The sequence below is a fragment of the Mauremys reevesii genome, linkage group 2 (genome assembly GCF_016161935.1).
Source record: "Mauremys reevesii isolate NIE-2019 linkage group 2, ASM1616193v1, whole genome shotgun sequence".
NCBI lineage: Eukaryota > Metazoa > Chordata > Testudines > Geoemydidae > Mauremys > Mauremys reevesii.
In genome coordinates this window covers 287829820-287853050 of record NC_052624.1, presented here as the reverse complement: position 1 = coordinate 287853050, position 23231 = coordinate 287829820, and the positions used below count along the sequence as shown (strand labels likewise).

At 45.4% G+C, this 23231-nt stretch overlaps 1 protein-coding gene across 5 annotated transcripts in view; it reads left to right on the top strand.

Annotated features, from left to right (window-relative positions):
• Nucleotides 1-140: 140 nt before the first annotated feature.
• The window catches only part of MAPK15 (mitogen-activated protein kinase 15), a 68737-nt gene continuing 45646 nt past the window's right edge, over nt 141-23231 (top strand). The window contains exons 1-8 of one of the 5 annotated variants that reach the window (XM_039526617.1): nt 141-538; nt 6738-6836; nt 8033-8062; nt 11851-11941; nt 12568-12698; nt 13016-13179; nt 22267-22406; nt 22731-22898. In XM_039526617.1, the coding sequence (XP_039382551.1) occupies nt 527-538; nt 6738-6836; nt 8033-8062; nt 11851-11941; nt 12568-12698; nt 13016-13179; nt 22267-22406; nt 22731-22898 (835 nt within the window). In that variant the 5' untranslated portion in view covers nt 141-526. Of the gene's footprint in view, nt 539-603; nt 870-6737; nt 6837-8032; nt 8063-11850; nt 11942-12567; nt 12699-13015; nt 13180-22266; nt 22407-22730; nt 22899-23231 lie in introns of those variants that run through there. The other 4 variants (XM_039526616.1, XM_039526615.1, XM_039526619.1 and 1 more) reach the window with 4 other exon arrangements.

The window sequence follows — 23231 nt, the reverse complement described above, 5'->3', positions numbered from 1 at the left end:
GCTGACTTGGCAAATACCAGTTGTGTAGACGCTGCCCCTCCCCCAAGGCACGGGTCAGGGGAGCGCGGCGCGCGAAGCAGAGAGAGGGCGCCCCCTGGCTTTGGTTCGGTGACTCAACGGCCCGCAGTACTTCCCACACAGGGGGCGAGTGAGACGCTCTGCGCATGCGCGCACGACACCCCTCCCGCTATTTCTATGGCAACAGTAATCAACAGGCCCACTTGCGGTTTGGGTCCCAGCGTGCAGCTCGGCGGCGGGGTCTCGCGCTGATTCCCCACGTCCAGTAGTGTCATCGGCGGGCACAGTGAGGGGTGCTGGCTGGAGCGGTCCGCCGGGAGACTGAGGGCGCCTCAGGCGTTAGCATTAGCTGCGTCTTCGCTTCGGGCCCTCGGCTGTGAGCGACCCCGGGGCTTGAGAGGCCCCCCCGGCTAGGACTGAGGCAGCATGAGCGTGGCGGAGGTGGAGGAGCTCGTCTCACAGAAATACGAGATCAAGAAGCGCCTGGGCAAGGGGGTGAGCGCGGCCGATGCACCCCGGGGTAGGACCTCTTGAGCGCGAGCGGCTGCCCCTTGCCCCGAGGCTCAGGAAGCCGGAGGGTGGGATTGAACCCAGGCTGCCTCCTGGTGTGTGGCGTTCGCAGCCTGCCCCGCCCCGGTAACCAGGGCTTGTGGGGGCAGAAACGCCCCTTCTCCAGTGGCAGCTGGGCTCCTGCTGCCCGGGAGATGGGCTGCGGCGTTGCTCTGCGCGCCGGGGCCGAAGCCTCACTGCTCTGGAAAATGCCAGGGTGGCGACAAGTTAATTCTGAGGCGAGGAGAAAGGGAAACAAGCGAGTGAAGTGGGAAGCTTGGAATGGCTCCGCCTTCAACTTTGTAAGTGATGTTTAAATGTTAGAGCAGCCCAGTCGGAAACAATGACCGTATCAGTCCTTCGCCTGAGCAGGGCTGACAGCAAATTCATTAATTAATTTATATTCGTGCTGTGCTTTCTAAATGCTCACGAATATTAGGCAAGCAAACAACAGGAAAAAGCAGGATTTTTCCTGCTGGTCTGGCCTGAGGGATGCAGGACTTGCTGGGGTGTTTTAAAAGGCATTAAACTGTAAAGGGTAAACCCAACCAGTTCAGATCTCCCAATTAATTTTCTTAATTAAAATAAAGTTTTAAATGACCCAAGTTGCTGATAAAGTGGAGGAATAGCGGGTTTAAGGAAAAGAGGTAGTTTTAATCCCCTCCTCCTTCTACAATGCACAGTTTACATTCTTGAAAGGGCAACTAGACTTATTGGGGGAATGTGGTCTGACAAGGCCAAGAACCTATATAAGAGAAAAGTGAAATTCTTCTTGAAATGCATGCAAAACCCTGTAGGCACCTAAACTCACTCGGTGCCTAAGTTTTTCAGGGTAAAAATTCCCTACATGCCAACATTTCTGCCTCTGGGTATGCTCACTGCTGTCTCACTCTAGGCATCTGGCTGTCTATCTCCACTTAAGCCCCAGCACATTTCTCAAACCAGGGGCAGATAGGCATTCAGCCGCCTAACTTCATGCAGGCATGCTTAGAGGTGCCTGTTGGATTGGGTCCCATTCGGAATCGAAGAGGAGGAGCTGCTGCTAACCTTATAACTTGTAGCCCAGTGGTTAGGTCGCTCATTTGGGATATGGGAGATTCAGATACAATTACCCCATCTGCCAGAGATGGGATTAAGATTTGGCCAGGGGTCTTCCACCTCTCAGATGAGTGCTCTAACCACTGTGCTATGAGATATTCTGATTTGGAGCTCCCTCAATCTGTCCTGTTGAAGCTATTCCACTGTGAATAGATACTAAAATAGTCATTGGGTTAGAGAGAATGAGTGCATGGGAATGACTCTGTAACGCAATGATTAGGATTTTGGGGAGGTGGGAAAGCCCAGGTCTGGTCCTCCTGCTTAAACCATTTTTTCATTATTGATCCACAATGAGACTGCTTCAACAGGAGAGACTGAGGGAGCTCCACATGAGAATATCTCATAGCTCAGTGGTTTGTGAATGCTCTTAGGATTTGAACAGGGGTTTTCCCACATCTCTTCTCCCCACCCCAGACAGCCAGGGGGAATTGAACTTGAGTCTTCCACATCCCAGGTAAGTGCTCTAACTAGTGGGCTACAAGTTATAACATAGGTACCACTACCACCTCCTCTGGCCATTTTGTGTGGCACGAGGCAAGCACCTAATTCACTCTCACAAGGAATTCCTTAGGCACTTAAGCCGGGTGGAAGGTTCTTGTTCATGGATTGCTAAACAGAGCTAGGCACCTCCCTACAGCTAAGGCTTTTAAGTCTCCCGTCTCCAAAAGAGGGGTGGGCCTTAGCATACCCACCTCTTGTTGGCATTTCCCATTAGCTAGCCTAGTTCCCTGGCTTTTGAGGATTGCAATCTAAGAATATGTCTACACTGCAATAAAAAACCCACCACTGGCCCATGTCAGCTGACTTGGGCTTCTGGTGCTCGGGCAGTGGGGCTATAAATTTGAAGTGTAGATGTTTGGGCTTGGTCTGGAGCCCTAGGCTCTGGGACCTCATGAGGGTGGAGGGTCACAGAGCCCAGGCTCCAAGCCCAAGCCCGGATGGCTGCACTGCAAGTTTATAGCCCCAAGAATCCAAGTCAGTTAACAAGGCCAGCCATAGGTGTTTTATTGCAGTGTAGACATACCCTGGTGAGGCCTCATTTGGAGTACTGTGTCCAGTTTTGGGCCCCACACTACAAGAAGGATGTGGATAAATTGGAGAGAGTCCAGCGGAGGGCAACAAAAATGATTAGGGGGCTGGAGCACATGACTTATGAGGAGAGGCTGAGGGAACTGGGATTGTTTAGCCTGCAGAAGAGAAGAATGAGGGGGGATTTCATAGCTGCTTTCAACTACCTGAAAGGGGGTCCCAAAGAGGATGGATCTAGACTGTTCTCAGTGGTAGAAGATGACAGAACAAGGAGTAATGGTCTCAAGTTGCAGAGGGGGAGGTTTAGGTTGGACATTAGGAAAAACTTTTTCACTAGTAGGGTGGTGAAGAACTGGAATGGGTTCCCTAGGGAGGTGGTGGAATCTCCTTCCTTAGAGGTTTTTAAGATCAGGCTTGACAAAGCCCTGGCTGAGATGATTTAGTTGGGTTTGGTCCTGCTTTGAGCAGGGGGTTGGACTAGATGACCTCCTGAGGTCCCTTCCAACCCTGAGATTCTATGATTCTGTCTCTCCCCATTCATTGTATACAGAAACAATAACAGAAAATGTGGAAATCAAAGAGGTGCTTAATGACTTCTTTATTTTGGTTTTCACCGAGAAGCTTGATGGTGATTGGATGTCTAACATAGTGAATGCCAGTGAAAATGAGGTAGGATCAGAGGCTAAAATAGGGAAAGAACAAGTTAAAATTACTTAGACAAGTTAGATGTCTTCGTTACCAGGGCCCGATGAAATGTATCCTTGAATACTCAAGGAGCTATCTGAGACATTGGAACTACTATAAGATGGGTGCATAACTAGTTGGAAAACTGTTCCGAGAGAGTAGTTATCAGTGGTTCACAGTCATGCTGGAAGGGGTCCTGCAGGGATCAGTTCTGGGTCCAATTCTGTTCAATATCTTCATAAATGATTTAGATAATGACAGAGAGAGTAAACTTTATAAAGTTTGTGGACGGTACCAAGCTGGGAGGGGTTGTAAGTGCTTTGGAGGAGAGCATTATAATTCAAAATGATCTGGACAAACTGGAGAAATGGTCTGAAGTAAATAGGATGAAATTCAATAAGGACAAACGCAAAGTACTTCATTTAGGAAGGAACAATCACTTCCCATTTTGTATGCGTGCAACTGACTGCCTAGGAAGAATACTGCGGGAAGGGATCTGGGTGTCATAGTGGACCACTGTTGCAAAAAAGGTGAACATCATTCTGGGATGTATTAGCAGGAGTGTTGTAAGCAAGACACGAGAAGTAATTCTTCTGCTCTACTCTGTGCTGATTAGGCCTCAACTGGAGTATCATGTCCAGTTCTGGGTGCCACATTTAAGGAAAGATGTGGAGAAACTGGAAAAAGTCCAGAGAAGAGCAACAAAAATGATTAAAGGTCTAGAAAACATGACCTATGAGGGAAGATTGAAAAAAATGGGTTTGTTTAGTTTGGAAAAGAGAAGACTGAGCGAGGACATAACAGTTTTCAAGTACATAAAAGGTTGTTACAAGGAGGTGGAAGAAAAATTGTTCTTAACCTCTGAGGATAGGACAAGAAGCAATGGGCTTAAATTGCAACAAGGGAGATTTAGGTTGGACGTTAGGAAAAACTTCCTAATTGTCAGGATGGTTAAGCACTGGAATAAATTGCCTAGGGAGGTTGTGGAATCTCCATCAGATTTTTAAGAGCAGGTTAGACAAACACCTGTCAAGGATGGTCTAGATCAGGGTAGGTAAACTTTTTGGCCCAAGGGCCACATGGGGGAACAGAAATTGTATGGCAGGCCATGAATGCTCATAAAATTGGGGTGGGGGGTGTGGGCTCTGGGGTGGGGCTGAGGGTGAGAGGTTTGGGGTGCAGGAGGGTGCTCTGTGCTGGGATCAAGGGATTTGGAGAGTGGGAGGGGGGATTGGGATGTGGGGAGAGGCTCAGGGGGTGCAGACTCTGAGCAGCGCTTACCTCAAGCGGCTCCCGGAAGCAATGGCATGTTCCTTCTCCGGCTCCTATGTGGAGACGTGGCCAGGAAGATCTGCACGCTGCCCCATCCACACGCACCACCCCTGCAGCTCCCATTGGTGCGCGTAGAAGTCGGAGTAGGGCCATGCTTCCATGAGCCGCATGGTATGGCCCCCGACCCTGCGCCCCGGCCGGAGCAGGGCTGGGCTATGTGGCACTGCTTGTGGGCCGGCTTAAAATGGCTTGTGTGCCGGATCCTGCCCGTGGGCCATAGTTTGCCCACCCCAGTCTAGATAATACTCACTCCTGTCACGAGTGCAGGGGACTGGACTAGATGACCTCTTGAGGTCCCTTCCACTCCTAATGAGTCTATGACTGTACAGAGCGCCTAGGCACCTAACTCGGCTTTGTGGATCTCAGTGGTGGTTTTGGATTTTCTATGCACCTAAAAGTTAGGCGCCTTGACACTCAGCGTTGCATTACTTGAGTCCCTTTGAGCATTCCATCCCTTACGCCTACTGCAGTTGAGTATTTTGCCCGTATCACTACCCTTTGTTTAAACTCTTAGCTAGTTTTCAATCCACATGACAGTGTCATATTTAAGATAATTTGAATTCCTTTTTCTGTTAAGATTTTGTGAGAAACTATATTACATGCTTTACTAAAATCAAGATCTAGAACAGAGGTAGGCAACCTATGGCACGCGTGCTGAAGGCGGCACACAAGCTGATTTTCAGTGGCACTCACAATGCCCGGGTCCTGGCCACTGGTCCGGGGGGCTCTGCATTTTAACTTAATTTTAAATGAAGTTTCTTAAACATTTTAAAAACCTTATTTACTTTACATACAACAATAGTTTAGTTATATATTATAGACTTATAGAACGAGATCTTCTAAAAACATTGAAATGTATTACCGGCACGCAAAACCTTAAATTAGAGTGAATAAATGAAGACTCGGCACACCACTTCTGAAAGGTTGCCGACCCCGATCTAGAACATCTTCTGCAGGCTCATCATCAGCTAATAATTTAATTCTATCAAACATATTGATAGGACAAATTCACAATGCATAACTTTATTCACTGTAATCTCTCTAGGTACTTATAGTCCTAAGAGTCCCTCAAAAACATTAATATATAATATAGTTGAGATCAAGTGCTTAATAGTATTTTAAAAATGACTGAATATTTAGGGGAAGGATTGTCTTGTGGCTAAGGTACTGAAATGAGGTTTAGGAGATACGAGTGCAACTTCCTGTGTTACCTTGCTTGAGCAAATCCATTTAATAGTTCTGTGCCTCAGTTCATAATATGTAAAATGGGGATAATACTTCCATTCTCCTACTGTGTGTGTGTGTGTGTGTATTGTAAGCTCTTTGAGACAGAGACTGTCTGATAGTATGTAAACACAGGCCCAGATCCACAGATATTTAGGCTTCTTGGGAGCCTAAATACCTTTGTGGATTTGGGTCATATATAGCATATAGTACAATTGCATCCCATTCTCAGTTGGGGTCACTAGGTGCTAATGTAATAAAAATAACTATATGGGTAATGAAACTGTCCAGAATTACATTGGCTAGGATAATGTTTTTTATAAGAGGTATAAAATATAATGCTTCACTGTCTAAGCTGATCTCTGACAGGGGTTAGGAAGAAACTTCTCTTATGGACAAGATTTTCCTTAACTGTCTATTGTGAGGTTTCTTGCACCTTCTTCTTAAGCATCTGATGCTGGCTACTGTCAAAGACATGATACTGTACTGGAAGTACACCACTAGTTTGATCCAGTGTGACAGTTCTTATGTGACAAAAGTATTGCCTTTTTAAAAAATAAATAAATAAATCTAGCAAGATTTATTCTTTACAGCCCTCAGTCCTAACAGTGCTTTTTATTGATCCTGGTCTCTTTACCCTTTAAATGTTTAGTGATTTGTTTTTTTTTTGTTGTTGTTTTGTTTTTCCTGGTAATACCTTCTACTAAGAACATTTCCCACCCACCCGAACCTGGTCCTAAATGAATCTAGGGACTGAAAGGAAGTTGGTATAACTGGTGGATCCATCTATCCTTTTTACCTAGGCCTATGGAATTGTGTGGAAAGCAATTGATCGCAGGACAGGAGAAATAGTTGCTGTCAAGAAGATCTTTGATGCTTTTAGGAACAGAACAGATGCTCAGGTAAAGAACTGTTTTACCAATGTATTCTGAAAGACATGCATGGTGAGTACAGGGGTACTTCAAAGAGTCACACATTGACCTAGATGGGTAGATCTCTGGAACTTGTTACCACAAGATATTAAGGACAAGAGCATAGTAAGTGATTTGACATTTATATGGGTAATAAGAATTTCACCTTCTACAGCTTACACTAGTTAGGATAAAAATGTATAAGAGGTAGCCAAACCTCATGTGTCATGATGTAACTAACCACTGACTGGCTGATGTTAGGAAGAAACTTCCTCCATAGCCATGTAAATATTTTCATGTTACCAAGCTGTAGTAAGATGAGGCCCTGAAACATAAACTCTTGTGTCAGAGGCCCAGTCTGAGGCCTGAACCAAAGTACTTCCAGGCATTGCTAAGCAAAAGCTGGGCTGTGAGCCAGAGGTAGGCCCTGCTCACAGAAGTTGGTGTCAAGAGGGTTGTTAGAAGCAGGTGCATCCACACATAAGTGCTAATAAGAGGAACTTGCGCCAAGATGATATCAGGACACTCCACAGACATAACAAGGAACAGGCAGGTGCATCTTAAAGACAGGGTCAAAAGGACAGCATGATGGATAGATCTATATGTGTGAAACAACATGATCAAAGGAGGAGACAGCACCCTAATGAGCCAAGGGGCTGTACTTCCCTACGTCAGTAGGGATGAGTAATCTGTCCTGTAACTGTATAAAAGTAGGTCCTGGCGTACACATCTTTGTCTAGCCTAGGGGACAGTGGAGTGTCTTGCCACTGACTGAGCTGTGTCCATTGCCAGGGGGCACATATTCATAGTATGTCCTGTACAGTCTATAGGATATTATTACTGTGCTTCGTTTGACAATAAACCTGGCTCGGGTTCCTTCGTACCTTACAAGAGTCTGTGGTCTTTGGGGGCTCTCTCAGAGTTTGCTCCGTCAGCTATCTGCGCAGCGCCGGGGCAGCACACAGAGGGAACATGCACGAAGCAGACTGTTATCATCATTGAACAAGAGCAGAGCACCACACCGGTAGCTACTGACAACACAAGCAATTAGATTTTTCCTAGTCTGACCCCTACACATGACACTCCACTCCTTAATAAATGGAGTTTAACCATCGCACTGGGCAGTCACTTTCTCTTCCATCTATGATCTTAATACTATGACAGTAAATATTTTTGTTTATTTCTAGAGAACATTCCGGGAAATTATGTTCCTGCAGGTAAGTAACACGTCTTCTCCTCTCTGATGTAGCCTTTAACTCTCCTTTGTATCTCTTCCAGCCAGCATCCGCTTCTTTCCTTCTCATCCTTTGGTTATAGTGCAGTGGCTACTACCACCACCTCTTGTCATGTTTCAATCATTCTTTTCTGTGTTGTCTGTCTCAGCAGTAGCAAGCAGTCTTTCCATGACTAGTAAAAAAAGAAAAATCTGGTGGTGTTCCTCCCAGGGTGTCTGTCTGACTTTTTTGTCTGTGGCTTCACTACTCTTTTTTATCTTCTTAACTATGCTCCTATCATTGTTTCTGATCTATAATCAGTCTCACTCCACCTGCCTACTTTCTTCCCTTTTTGAAATGATATATCCTGCACATAGCCAATCCTTGGTTTTAGCTCTTGTGCATTTCATTAGATGCTCTGGTAGGAGGGTCATGCTGCCAGGTTTGGAAGTCTTTGCCTGGGGAAGGAGGGCATGTGGTGCTCAAGACAAGAGGCCTTGGTTTGGTAGGGAAGAAGGTGAAAGATGTCTCATCTCAACTGTGAGGGAGAAAGCTTGATCACTTGAAATAACCAAAACTTGACAGAATCCTGTAAAATGTATTGTAAGGAGCAGTTCTATACATAGATTCGAAGGTCAGAAGGGAACATTGTGATCATCTATTCTCACCTGTATTATACAGGCCACAGACCCTCCCCAAAATAATTCCTAGAACATATATTTTACTAAAACATTTCAACTTGATATAAAAATGGTAAATTGTTCCAATGGTTAATTACCCTATCAAAAATGTATGCCTTATTTCCAGTCTGAATTTGTCTACTTTCAACTTCCAGGTACTGGATCATGTTATATATTTTTCTGCCAGATTGAAGAGCCCACTATTAAATATTTTGTTCCCCTTGGAGGGGCTTACAGACTGTAATCAAGTCACCCCTTATCCTTCTCTTTGTTAGACTCAAAGAGCTCAGTCAATTTAGCTTACCCCAATATAGGGCATGTTTTCTAATCCTTTCATCATTCTCGTGGCACACTAGCATAATAAATCATACAATTAAATTGTATTAAAATCAATTCCACAGGAACTCAGCCAGCCACCTAGCTACTGCCTTCATCATTTATGAAGTATACCTTCTCCAGAGACACTATCAAACAGAACTGATATTATTTGGCAGATGATTTTATCTTTGCAGAGAAGAGCCAAAAAATTACTCACAGTGTGAGAGTTAGGAAGCTCAGTCTGTTTAGTTTATAAAAAGGCAACTTGATTACAGTGTACAAGTACCTTCACTGGGAGAAAATACTAGGAATTTAGAGGTTCCTTAATCTAGCAGAGAAAGACATAACTTCCAGCCATTGGCTCTTGTTAAGCCAGACAAATCCAAATTAGAAATAAGGCACACACATTTAATAGTGAGAATGATTAACCATTGGAAGAAACTCCCAAGGGAAGTGGTATATTCTCCATCTCGTGAAGTCCAAATCAATTCTAGATACCTTTCTGAAAGATATACTTTAGTCAAACACAAGGGTTGGGACTCAATACAGGAGGAACTTGATGAGATTCTATGACCTGTGTTATACAGGCGGTCAGACTAGATAGTGTAATGATTCCTTCTGGCCTTAAAAAACTATGAATCTGTAAAACTAATTATAGATGTAAGTAGTGACCCCCTATATTAAGGTTGCTTAATTATTCCTTTTGATTACCCCTTATTTACAGTTGCTTATATCTTTGCTAAATTTAAACTATTTGGGTTGCAGTTTTCCATGCTCATGGCTCTGCCTCAGGTTGGATTTTTTTAAAAAACGTTTAGTACAAATGATGCAGCCATTTTCTAGCATAAACCACTTTCTCTGACTAGTTTTTGGAAAGCTCAGGCATTTCACAATTTTAGAATAGGAAATTGAAATTTGGCCAGGCGATAGTTGTTGGTTCAGAGGTGTGCTTTTTGCTATTCCTGAAAAAATGTTTAGATCTTGCCATGTAATAAGTGTAGAGAAATTGCTGTTCACACATGTACAGTAGAACTTGTTGAATGTTTTGTGCTTAATTTTCTGAACATTTCATCTGAACTGTGCATGCCCCACTGCATCATTTTGAAGTGAGCATACAGAGCTGACTCTCTGGATGAGAAACAGACACAATGGTGGTGCTAATGTTACAGAATTTGGAAGATGTATAATGAATGAGTCAGAGCAGTGGCCCCCAACCTTTTCCATGGGGCAGGCGCCCGGACGACTAGCTGCCGAGGACCGTGGCTGCTGGACAAGCAGCTGCCGAAATGCCGCCGTGAAGCAGCGTCATCAAGAGGCGTCGCTGCCGAAATTCAGCGGCATTTTGGTGGTAGCGCTTCTTGTCGTTGCCGTTTCAGTGGCATTTTGGCAGCTGTTCTTCTGGTGTCCAGTAGGTGGGCGCCATGGCGCCCACAGGCACCGCGTTGGGGACCCCTGCGTCAGAGGACTGTTGGAAGAGAAAGGATGGTCTTGTAGGTAAGACAGTTAGTTGATTGTGCCCCATGAAAACTGAATTCTGCCCTGGTTCTGCCTCAGACTTCCTGTGTGATGGTGGGCAAGTCATTTAAACCAAAACTTTCACTACCACTGTTATTCTGGGTGGTCAGTTTGAAATGCCTGTGGCCTAATTTTCAGAAGTGCAGCATACTTTTTTTTTGCAAATGCAGTTAAAGGAAATGGGTACTGCAGTTGCTCAGCACCTCTGAAAAATCAGGCCCCAGTTGTCTTCAGTAAGGCATCCAGTCATTGAGGAACTCGTAACTAGTGGTTACGTCTGAAAATGTTGGCCTTAACCTTGGTATGCCTCAGTTCAACATCAGTAAAACAGGAATAATAGTATCGCTCGCTTCATAGGGATGTTGTGCAGATAAAATCACTGATGTTTCTGAGGCACTCCTACTATAATCACTGTAGAAAAGGAAATTAGTAATTCAGTCTTCATTGCAGAATTTGGGTTGTGAGCAGTAAATAAGGAATAGGGCCATATATTGAATAATCAGGACAAACGAGACTAATGCAAACCCTTAACGGTGACATCAGTAATGTTATGGCAAATTAACTTCACAAATTCATGGAAAGTATGACAGTGAGCCATACTGATGTGTTTATATAGTTGATAAGGCTTTCCATTAGAGTGTGAGTTTAATGAAGTTGGAGTGTGAATTGCTTTTGGGTATCTTGTGGAACTGAAAGCCTTGTGGAGCATTGTACTGTATTATCAACAGTGTTGTAGACAGTATGAAGAGGGAAAGGAATGCACAAGTCATTCCATTTAACCTTAAATGCATGGAAATAAGTTTTCGGTGGATGGGGTGTGTCCTGCTTCAACTTTAACTGTCACTAAATATAGTTTTTGTGTGCTAATACTGATGATGGTAATGCTTAACACTTATATATGTTTCACCATTATTATCACACTTCTATAATCAGAATAGTTCTTTGCTTTAAGTACTAAGTGTGTGGATTAATGTGGATATTCAGGTTTTGCAGTTATTTTGTGTATAATGCTTTTTGGTACTAAAGTGTGGGGAGGAGTAACCTTGAGAGCCAAGGAGGAGGATTTGTAGCTTTAGTGGCAGCTTATACTACAAAGCAAACTAGGCTTATTATTTATTCTCTAAGAAAAGTCTGTATTTTAGTAGAGGCACAATGAAGGGAATAACCTCCTGGTCTTTATTTTGGAGTATAATCTTATGTATAATAGGTTATTATCTCCCACCACTGGATTTGTAAGTGAAGTCACTTGACTGATAAGTGGGTCTTATTTCCCTGCAGGAATTTGGAGAACATCCAAATATCATCAAGCTGCTTAATGTCATCCGAGCTCAGAATGACAGGGATATTTACCTGGTTTTCGAATCTATGGGTGAGACCCACCACTGCTTCAGCTATTTACATTCTTTTTCTCTAAGGAGTGAATTTCATTCACTGCCTTGAAAGTAGCAAAATGGAAAGATTCATGTAATGAGATAAATGTGAATGTTGGTGTAGGTAGATGGAAGAGTGAACCAGTGAATGTGGTGAAGTTAGTGGGGAAGCAATTGCCTAGGAATTGATTTGGAAGTGGGGCAATGGAAGACAGACTGGGAGGGATGAAGTAATATAGAAAAGAAGTGAATGGGTGTCTAGGTGCAATTTTGGGGGTAATGAGGAGATAGTGGGACAGTAGAACAATTTAAGAAGAGAAATGAATGAGTGACTATAGATCAAAGGAGGAAATGTTGAATGGGTGGATGTAATGTAGGATGTGAGTGGAACAACAACAAGTTCCATTTGTAATTTTTCAGTTACTGTCTAGTCTTTGCTTTCCCGGCGCTAAATGAAGTTCAGGAAATAGGGCTATAGCAGATACACCTTTTTCAACTGCTGTCTTGCTGAGCTTCTGCTTAAAAAATGAGCTAGCGAGCTTAGAGTTTGAAGAATAGACTTGATGCCCTAGCTTTGGGTTCCTTTCACTCCCAAACGGTAATTCTCTAATGTTCTATGTTACAGAGACAGATTTACATGCTGTGATCAAGAAGGGGAATTTGCTGAAAGACATCCACAAGTGTTACATCCTCTACCAACTCCTGAAGGCCACCAAATTTATCCACTCAGGGAATGTCATTCACCGGGACCAGAAGGTACATTTGCACTCACTAGTCCTTACCTAAATGGAAAGATTTGTCCTCCATTCAAGACTGGAGTAAAATGATATGTGAGGGAGGGGGAGGGTGAAGGGAGTGAAGAGAGAAGATTCTACGGTCATTATCACATGACCTCTAGTAGGTCATGTATACCTTGTGTGTCATGTAGGTCATGTATACCGTTTTGCTCCTAAAAGCACTCGGTCCCTGGCAGGGGGAAGTGCAGCCTGATATGGGTTTTTTATTTCCTTCCTCTCTGCCCTATACAGAGAAGAAAGACGTATTTTTATAAATATGTTTGTGTTCAACTACAGCCCTCAAATATCCTGCTGGATGCAGACTGCTTTGTTAAGCTCTGCGATTTTGGACTGGCTCGCTCCCTGTGTCAGATCCATGAGGACCAAGGTAGCCCTGCACTGACAGAGTATGTGGCAACACGCTGGTACCGAGCCCCTGAGATCTTGCTTTCCTCTCATAGGTAATTGTTTCCCAGTCTTTCAATTTGCCCAATGTCTCTGAGATGCGCTTTGAGATGGTTTGGGAACCCAATTTTGGTTTTATTATACACCCTTGAAACACTGTCAAGAAAACTTAACAGTGGAGGTAAAAATCTTATAGTCCACACTTACCACAAACACCAACACATGCAATCCCCTGTCTCCAGTTCTCTTCACACATACTGTACAACCATACACACTGAAATCCTCTCTACACTGGTCTCTTGCACAACAGACAGCCCTGCATTCACCTGCTACTCAGCCCCCACCATTCACTTGACTTTCCTCACATATACCAAATTAATTTTTTCTCTTCCTACCTTTACAAAATTTGGGAAAATGCCTCAGCCCTGCTTTTCAAGTCTGGCTTTAAGTGTTCCTCAATGGCAAGCTTTTCTCCTTATCTCCTGGTTACTCCATTTGAAAAACTGCTTCCCTAGTGCCTGTGGAGGGGCTCTGGGTGGGCTTTGCTCTGTCCATTCTCTTGGTCAAGGAGAAGCCACTGGAGCTGATAACCTTCTTTTTTTTTTTTCTTTAACTCCCACCCAGGATGTCATCTGTTCCCTTCATTAGGCGTAGGAATAGAATTTCTGGAGCTGGGTGAAAGCTTATTTTCACCACTAGACACTGGCTGTATGGCAGGAGACCTTTTGAGCCTATGCTCACCAATTTTAAGTGAGGAGGAAACAAACCTAGCCCAAAGAGGGGGAGCCTAGAGGAGCTGCTTATCTTCACTCCCATTCATGGGCCATAACAATTTAACTAGGGCTGTTATAGTTACTCTTCCACTTGCTTTGCTGCTGAAGGAAGGCACAATAATTGGAGTTCCTGTTGTATGATGTGATGCTTTTGCACACACAGTTGAACATTATAGCAGCCTTTCTTTGCAAATGGATGTCTAATACGCTGCTCAATTTAAGTATCACACCGCATGGTGATGGACTCAGTACAAAAACCTAGATAGATAAGATTTCACTCTTCAGTCTCTCAATTAGCTATTTTTGCTTCCAGGGTTTCTCCTTTCCACTAAGGTTCAGTGTGTTAGATTTTCTCACAATGTGTATTAGCTGCATTTTGTACATATTAAATCTCACTTTGCTATTTTCTGCACATATTTTTTTCCACTGGTGTTTATTGCTCCTCCTAGTTTAGTATGCTCTGTAAATTTTAATAACCTGTTGTGTAAACACCCTCTTCCATGGGATTAATTCATACTCATAGAGTCCAATGCCAGACGAGATGACGTGGATCGTCTAGTCTGACTTTCTGTATAACACCGACAAAAGAACTTGTTAAAATAACTCCTGTTTGAGCTAGAGCATATCTTTTTATAAAAAAAAAAAAAATCCAACCATGATGTAAAAAGCACTAGTGATGGAGAATTCACCACAACCTTTGGTAAATTTTCCAATTGATTACCCTCACTGTTAAAAATTGACACCTTATTTCCAGTCTATATTTTTTTAGCTTCAACTTCCTACCATTGGATCTTGTTACACCTTTGGGTATGTCAACACTATGGGATTATTCCAATTTTTACAGAAACCGTTTTGTAAAACAGATTGTATAAAGTCAAGTGCACGCGGCCTCACTAAGCACATTAATTCGGCGGTGTGTGTCCATGTACCGAGGCTAGCGTCGATTTCCGGAGCGTTGCACTGTGGGTAGCTATCCCATAGCTATCCCATAGTTCCTGCAGTCTCCCCCGCCCATTGGAATTCTGGGTTGAGATCCGAATGCATGATGGGGCCAAAACAGTGTCGCGGGTGATTCTGAGTAAATGTCGTCACTCAATCCTTCCTCCGTGAAAGCAACGGCAGACAATCATTTTGCGCCCTTTTTCCCTGGATTGCCCTGGCAGACACCATAGCACGGTAACCATGGAGCCCGTTTAGCCTTTTTTCACTGTCACAGTATGTGTACTGGATGCTGCTGACAGATGCGGTACTGCAGTGCTACACAGCAGCATTCATTTGCCTTTGCAAGGTAGCAGAGACGGTTACCAGCCCTATATCACCGTCTGCAATTGGAAATTGGCGATGACAGTTATCAATCCTTTTGTACCGTCTGCTGCTGTCATGGGTGCTCCTGGCTGGCCTCGCTAGGTCGGCCGGGCCCGCATGGACAAAAATGGTAATGACTCCCCAGGTCATTCCCTTCTTTATGTTTTGTCTAAAAATAGTCAGTCTTGCCTCAAATATGGGGCAAGTCTACTAGAGAACCAGATATCCCACAGAAATGAAGAGCTGCATGCCATTCTAGGGGGTGCCCCTGCAACAACTCCACCTGTTGCTTCCCTCCTCCCACACCCCTCCTGGGCTACCGTGGCAGTGTTCCCCCATTTGTGTGATGAAGTAATAAAGAATGCAGGAATAAGAAACACTGACTTTTTAGTGAGATGAAAATGAGGGGGAGGCAGCCTCCCACTGCTATTATAGTCCAGGCAGTACAGAATCTTCATTAGACATGAAAGGTGGGGGGGGGCGAGGAGCTCAGCCCCCAGTTGCTATGATGAGGATGGTTTTCAATCCTTTTGCACCGTCTGCCAGGAATGACCAGGAGTCATTCCCATTTTTGCCCAGGCGCCCCCGGCCGACCTCATCGAGGCCAGCCAGGAGCATTCACGGGGTGATGAGGACAGTTTCCAAGGCTTTTGTACCATCTGCCATCAGGAAAGGAAGGGGAGGGGATGCTGCTGTTCAGCGCCGCAGCACCGCCTCTACCAGTAGCATGCAGTAGACATACGGTGACATTGAAAAAAGGCGACAAACGATTTGTTTCCCTTTTCTTTCACGGGGGGAGGGAGGGGGGTAAATTGACGACATATACCCTGAACCACCCAGGACAATGCTTTTGACCCTTCAGGCATTGGGAGCTCAGCCAAGAATGCAAATGCTTTTCGGGGACTGTGGGATAGCTGGAGTCCTCAGTCTCCCCCTCTCCCTCCATGAGCATCCATTTGATTCTTTGGCTTTCCATTACGATTGTCACACAGCACTGTGTTGAGTCCCTGCTGTGGCCTCTGTCTGGAGACTTTTTTTTTTTTTTTCAAATGCTTTGGCATTTCGACTTCTTGAATGGAGCTCTGATAGAACAGATTTATCTCCCCATAAAGTGATCAGATCCAGTATCTCCCGTACAGTCCATGCTGATCAGCGCTCCATGCTGGGCAAACAGGAAATGAAATTCAAAAGTTCACGGGGCTTTTCCTGTCTACCTGGCCAGTGCATCCGACTCTAGATTGCTGTCCAGAGCTGTCACAGTGGTGCACTGTGGGATAGCTCCCGGAGGCCAATACTGTCGAGTTGCGGCCACACTAAACCTAATCCGAAATGGCAATACCAATTTGAGCGCTACTCCCCTTGTCGGGGAGGAGTACAAATATCGATATTAAGAGCCCTTTATATCGAAATACAGGGCTTTGGTGTGGACGGATGCAGGGTTAATTCGGTTTAACGCTGCTAAATTTGGTATAAACGCATAGTGTAGACCAGGCTTTTGTTTGCTAGGGTACATCTACACTACAGGATTATTCCGATTTTACAGAAACCGGTTTTGTAAAACAGATTGTATAAAGTCAAGTGCACGCGGCCACACAACACACATTAATTCGGCGGTGTGCGTCCATGGTCCTAGGCTAGCGTCGATTTCTGGAGCGTTGCACTGTGGGTAGCTATCCTGTAGCTATCCCATAGTTCCTGCAGTCTCCCCCACCCCTTGGAATTCTGGGTTGAGGTACCAGTGCCTGATGGGCCAAAAATCATTGTTGCGGGTGGTTCTGGGTACAGCCTCACCCCTCCCTCCGTGAAAGCAGCAGACAACCGTTTCACGCCTTTTTTCCTGGGTGAACTGTGCAGACGCCATAGCACAGCAAGCATGGACCCTGCTCAGCTCAATACCGCAATCGTGGACGTTTTAAACACCTCGCGCATTCTCGTGCAGTCTGTGCTGAACCAGGACCTGCAAAGCCAGGCGAGGAGGAGGCAGCTATGGCAGCGCGGCGATGAGAGTGATGAGGACATGGACACAGAATTCTCTCAAACCGCGGGCCCCTGCGCTTTGGAGATCCTGATGGTAATGGGGCAGGTTCTAGCCATTGAACGCCGATTTTGGGCCCGGGAAACAAGCACAGACGGTGGGACCGCATAGCTTTGCAGGTGTGGGACGATTCGCAGTGGCTGCGAAACTTTCGCATGCGTAAGGGTACTTTCATGGAACTTTGTGACTTGCTTTCCCCTGCCCTGAAACACCATAATACCATGATTATTCCGATGAGAGCAGCCCTCACAGTGGAGAAGCGAGTGGCAATAGCCCTGTTGAAGCTTGCAACGCCAGACAGCTACCGGTCAGTCGGGAATCAATTTGGAGTTGGAAAATCTACTGTGGGGGCTGCTGTGATGCAAGTAGCCAAAGCAATCATTAAGCTGCTGCTACGAAAGGTTGTGACTCTGGGAAACGTGCAGGCCATAGTGGATGGTTTTGCTGCAGTGGGATTCCCTAACTGTGAGGGGGGCGGTAGATGGAACCCATATCCCTATCTTGGCACCGGAGCACCAGGGCACCCAGTACATAAACCGCAAGGGGTACTTTTTCAATGGTGCTGCAAGCACTGGTGGATCACAAGGGACGTTTCACCAACATTCACGTGGGATGGCCGGGAAGGGTTCATGATGTTCGTGTCTTCAGAAGCACTACTCTGTTTAAACAGCTACAGCAAGGGAATTACTTCCCAGACCAGAAAATTACAGTTGGGGATGTTTAAATGCCTGTCGTTATCCTGGGGGACCCAGCCTACCCCTTGATGCCATGGCTCATGAAGCCATACACAGGCAGCCTGGACAGTGGTCAGGAGCTGTTCAACTACAGGCTGAGCAAGTGCAGAATGGTGGTGGAATGTGCCTTTGGCCGTTTAAAGGCGCGCTGGCGCATATTACTGACTCGCTCAGACCTCAGCCAAACCAATGTCCCCTTTGTTATTGCTGCTTGCTGTGTTCTCCACAATCACTGTGAGAGTAAGGGGGAGACCTTTATGGTGGGGTGGGAGGCTGAGGCAAATCACCTGGCCTCTGATTACGCGCAGCCAGACACCAGGGAGATTAGAAGAGCACACCAGGAAGCGGTGCACATCGGAGAAGCTTTGAAAACGAGCTTCATCACTGGCCAGAATAGGGTGTGACTGCTGTGTTTGTTTCCCCTTGATGAACCCCCACCCCCTTGATTGACTCATTCCCTGTAAGCAACCCACCCTCCCCCTTCGATTACAGCTTGCTTAAGGAAATAAAGTCACTATCGTTTAAAAATCATGTATTCTTTATTAATTCATTATAAAAAGAGGGAGAGAACTGAGAAGGTAGCCCGGGTGTGGTTTGGGAGGAGGATAGGAGGGAAGGAAAAGGCCACTAAAATTTTTTCACAGTAATGACAGCCTTTTGGTTGGACTGTCCACGGGAGTGGAGTGGGCAGGTGCACGGAGCGTCCCCCCACGCGTTCTTACACGTCTGGGTGAGGAGGATGTGGAACATGGTGGAGGGGTGAGGGTGGTTATACAGGGGCTGCAATGGCACTCTGTGATCCTGCTGCCGTTCCTGAAGCTCCACCAGACGCCGGAGCATGTCAGTTTGATCATGCAGCAGCCCCAGAGTTGCATCCCGCCACCTCTGATCTCGAGCGTCCCTCCTGTCCTCACGTTCACTGGCATCTTTCCTGTAATTTGATACCACCTCCTTCCACTCATTCAGATGAGCTCTTTCCTTGCGGGTTACTTCCATGATTTCGGAGAACATTTCATCTCGCGTCGTCTTTTTCCACCGCCTTATCTGAGCTAGCCTTTGGGATGGAGTAGGGAGGCTTGAAAAATTTGCAGCTGCATGAGGGAGGGGAAAAAAGGGAGAGAAGTATTTAAAAAGATACATTTTACAGAACAATGGTTATACTCTTTCACAGTGACCAACACTATTCACCTTACATAGCACATGTGATTTCACTACAAGGTCGCATTTTGCATGTTAATATTGAGTGCCTGCGGCTCTGGTGTTACAGATCTCACAGACGCAGGTCCGGGCATCAGAATTCAGCTTGCATGCGGCCATGGTAAGCCACTGTCTTTCGGCTTCTGCAGCCTTCATATATACAATGCTTTACCCCTCCCCCCACCACATGGCTGGTATCATGCAAGCTCACTGCTAATCACCCTCCTTCTCTCCCCCCCCCCCCCCCCCCCCCACCGCGTGGCTGGTAGCTGGGAAGATCCCTGCTAGCCAAACGCAAAAAAGTTCATCGCTATTTCACTCCTCTCCTCCCCCCGCTTGTCTACGTGCAAGGAAGGATTTTTTTTTAAGCAGCAGGCCACGAGCCCAGTAGGAAAATGGGCATCTCTGTCCCCTTAATTAAATTCCTGATTTTCAACCAGGTTACCCTGAACTATATCACTCTGCTGAGGATAACACAGCGAGATAAAGAACGGATGTTTCTGGGATGCCAGCAATCACCGGGACCCTACGCAGCTATGCTTTGTCATGTAATGATACCCGATTACTTGCTACATGCATGGCGTGGTAAAGTGTCCTACCATGGTGGACGGAACAAGGCTGCCTTGCCCAGAAACCTTATGCAAAGGCTTTTGGAGTACCTCCAGGAGCACTTCATGGAGATGTCCCTGGAGGATTTCCGCTCAATCCCCAGACATGTTGAACTTTTCTAAGTAACTTTACTGGCCGCGAATGCACCCCAAGTCCTCAGGGCAAATCAATCATTAAAAAACGCTTGCTTTTAAACCATGTTTTATATTTACTAAGGTACACTCACCAGAGGTCCCTTCCATGGCTTCGTTGTCTGGGATAGTGGCTTGGGAGGGCTGGGAGGGTAATTCCGTCTGGGTCAGAAAAAGCTCCTGGCTGTTGGGGCTAACGGAGTGCTGTGTGCTCTCTGCAAGCTCGTCCTCCTCTTCTTCATCGTCATCTTCCCTGTCCGCAGAATCCTCAGCCATGGCTGAGATTACCACCCCCACCTCGGAATCCACGGACAGGGGTGGGGTAGTTGTGGCGCAGCCCCTTAAAATTGCATGCAGCTCAGCGTAGAAGCGGCATGTTTTTGGTCCTGCACCGGACCTTCCGTTTGCTTCTTTGGTTTTCTGGTAGGCTTGTCTGAGCTCCTTAACTTTCACTCTGCACTGCACTGAGTCCCTGCTGTGGCCTTTTTCCATCATAGCCTTGGAAATTTTTTCAAATACTTTTTCATTTCGTCTTTTGGAACGCAGTTCTGTTGGCACTGAATCCTCTCCCCATACAGTGATCAGATCCAGTACCTCCCATGCAGTCCATGCTGGAGCTCTTTTTCGATTCTCAGGAGACTGCATTGTTACCTGTGTTGATGAGCTCTGCGTGGTCACCTGTGCTGATGAGCTCTCCACGCTGGGCAAGCAGGAAATGAAATTCAAAAAGTTTGCGGGGCTTTTCCTGTCTACCTGGCCAGTGCATCCGAGTTCAGATTGCTGTCCAGAGCGGTCACAATGGTGCACTGTGGGATACCACCCGGAGGCCAATACCATCGATTTGCGGCCACACTAACCCTAATCCGATATGGTAATACCGATTTCAGCGCTACTCCTCTTGTCGGGGAGGAGTACAGAAACCGGTTTAAAGAGCCCTTTATATCGATATAAAGGGCCTCGTAGTGTGGACAGGTGTGGCGTTAAATCGGTTTAACGCTGCTAAAATCGGTTTAAACGCGTAGTGTAGACCAGGCCCTAGTTAAACAAAATAGATTGAACTCCTTGAGTCTATTGCTATAAGGCATGTTTTCCACCCCTTTAATCAATATTGTGGCTCTCCTCTGAACCTCTCCAAATTATCATCATCCTTCTTTAATTTTGGACACCAGAACTGGACCCAGTATTCCAGCAGTGGTTGTACCAGTGCCAAATACATAGGAGAAATAACCCTTCTATTCCTACTCAAGAGTCCCCTGTTCACACTGGGGGTTTATGTTCAGTTGATTATCCACTATGACACCCAAGCCCCTTTCAGAGTCTGCTTCCCATGATAGAGTTCCTAATCTTATACATTCTTGTTCCTAGATGTATACATTTACATTTGGCCATATTAAAATGCAAATGGTTTGTTTGCGCTCTACTTACAAAGCGATCTAGATCAATTGGTGTCAGTGACCTGTGTATGTAATTTTAAAATTGCACTAGACTTACCACCAACCCATGTGGGTCCCCAAAACTTGATATGCTGTCATACATAATAACACTTCTGCTTAGGTCCTGCAAGCCATTTTTTAATCTGTGTGGAGGCATGATATCCCTGCCAATTTGAATTAATTATTGCAGTTAAATTTCATGAGACATAGTTTTAGATTTTAATACAGTATTTGATACTATCATATCTACTGCATTCCGTTTATCCACTATTTTTTAATTATAGCAACAACCCAAAAAGGCTATTGTATTTGTCTAGAAAGATTTGTTTAGCCACTTTTCAAGTGGTTCTTTCTTTAATATTTGGTTTATTTTTTTTAAGAATAGAAGTTAAATGTCAGCCTTGCTCTTCTGTTGTCTTCACTATGCAAGTTAGTAGTTTAAATAATTAAACATAGATATTGAGGAGTATGAATGTTGACAAAGTCTCTTTTATATCATTCTCCCCATTCACTCTCCTTAAGTAATTTTAACTGATTTCTGGATATTTAAGATCCCAAGAGGTTTTGTCATTGACCGCACCATGTCAGTTCCCAGAAATCAGCTTGTCTTGATTTTTTTAAGTCATATGAATACCCCAGATTTTTATCTAATTATTATCTTTAATTGTGTAATGAACGTCCTCTCACTGCTTATTTCAAATAGGCCTTCACGAGAAATCCCTTGGTTGATTGCTACCTCCATATTTTCTTTGGTTTCCCTTACAGCAACAACCCATCAGCACAGCATCTCCTGTGGGGCAATTAGACACGTTTGACCATCCTGTAAGGAAAACAGAAATAGAAGGCGGTCTCGGGGTTACAGAAACATATTGTCAGTGTTACAAAAGCATATTGGCGTGTCCTGATAAGTCTCTTCTTTCTTGCAGCTACACAAAGGGTGTGGACATGTGGAGTATTGGCTGTATTCTGGGGGAGATGCTGCTAGGAAAACCTCTTTTTCCTGGAACATCCACAGTGAATCAGATAGAGCAGATCTTGAGTGTCATTCCTGCCCCATCCCAGGAAGGTGAGACTTTTCCGTGAAGGGAAGTATTAGCAGTCCAGTTGCATAAGAGAATGCCAATAACGAGCCATTCTTGCTCCCTCCCAGGAACTTAGAAGACTGAGCGGTGGAATGTTGGGGACAGTGTGGAAAATAAAACCTTAAGTGATGTGATACAGCAGGGCCAGGGAGCAGTGGCAGAGGGGAGATTTATATAAGCCTTAGGCTAATTAAAGCATGGTTCCCTGTAAACTAGGGAAGGTTACTAAAGGTTGATTGGAGCACCTGTAATAAATTAAGGCCCTGTCAGGAACCTAATAAAAAAACAAAACAAAACCCTGCTTCCAGGCAGACAGGGTGGTGTGAGGAAGGAGAGAGGACTGGAGTTTGGAGGTGTGTTGCTGAGAATTGAAAGACCAGAGAACTGGAGGAAAGGAGACCCTGCCCCAGCAGGGCAGGGAGACTCCCTTCCCCAGCATCAAGGACCAAGGGTAACCCTACCCAAGGGGAAAAAAGGTAAGAAACCTGCAGGGGTTGAGAGAGGCTGGGGCTCAGAGTGAGGAGCAAACCCAGACCCTTCCCCGCTTCCCTTCTCTACCACCTTCCCAGGCCAGTAGCGGAGCCCTCGGAGCCCCAAGAGCAGGGACAAGCGGTAGCATCCTAGGCGCCCCCTACCCCCCACTGCTTAGAAAAGCACGGGACCCACCATACCAACTGTCCATTTTGCCACAGTGATCAGATAAGAGATAACATGCTGCTTCTAGCATGCATGGAGGTAGTTGATGACAGTTACATATATTAAGGTTGTTAATGTAATAAGTCAGTCAGGCTTCCTGGCCTGGTCACCTG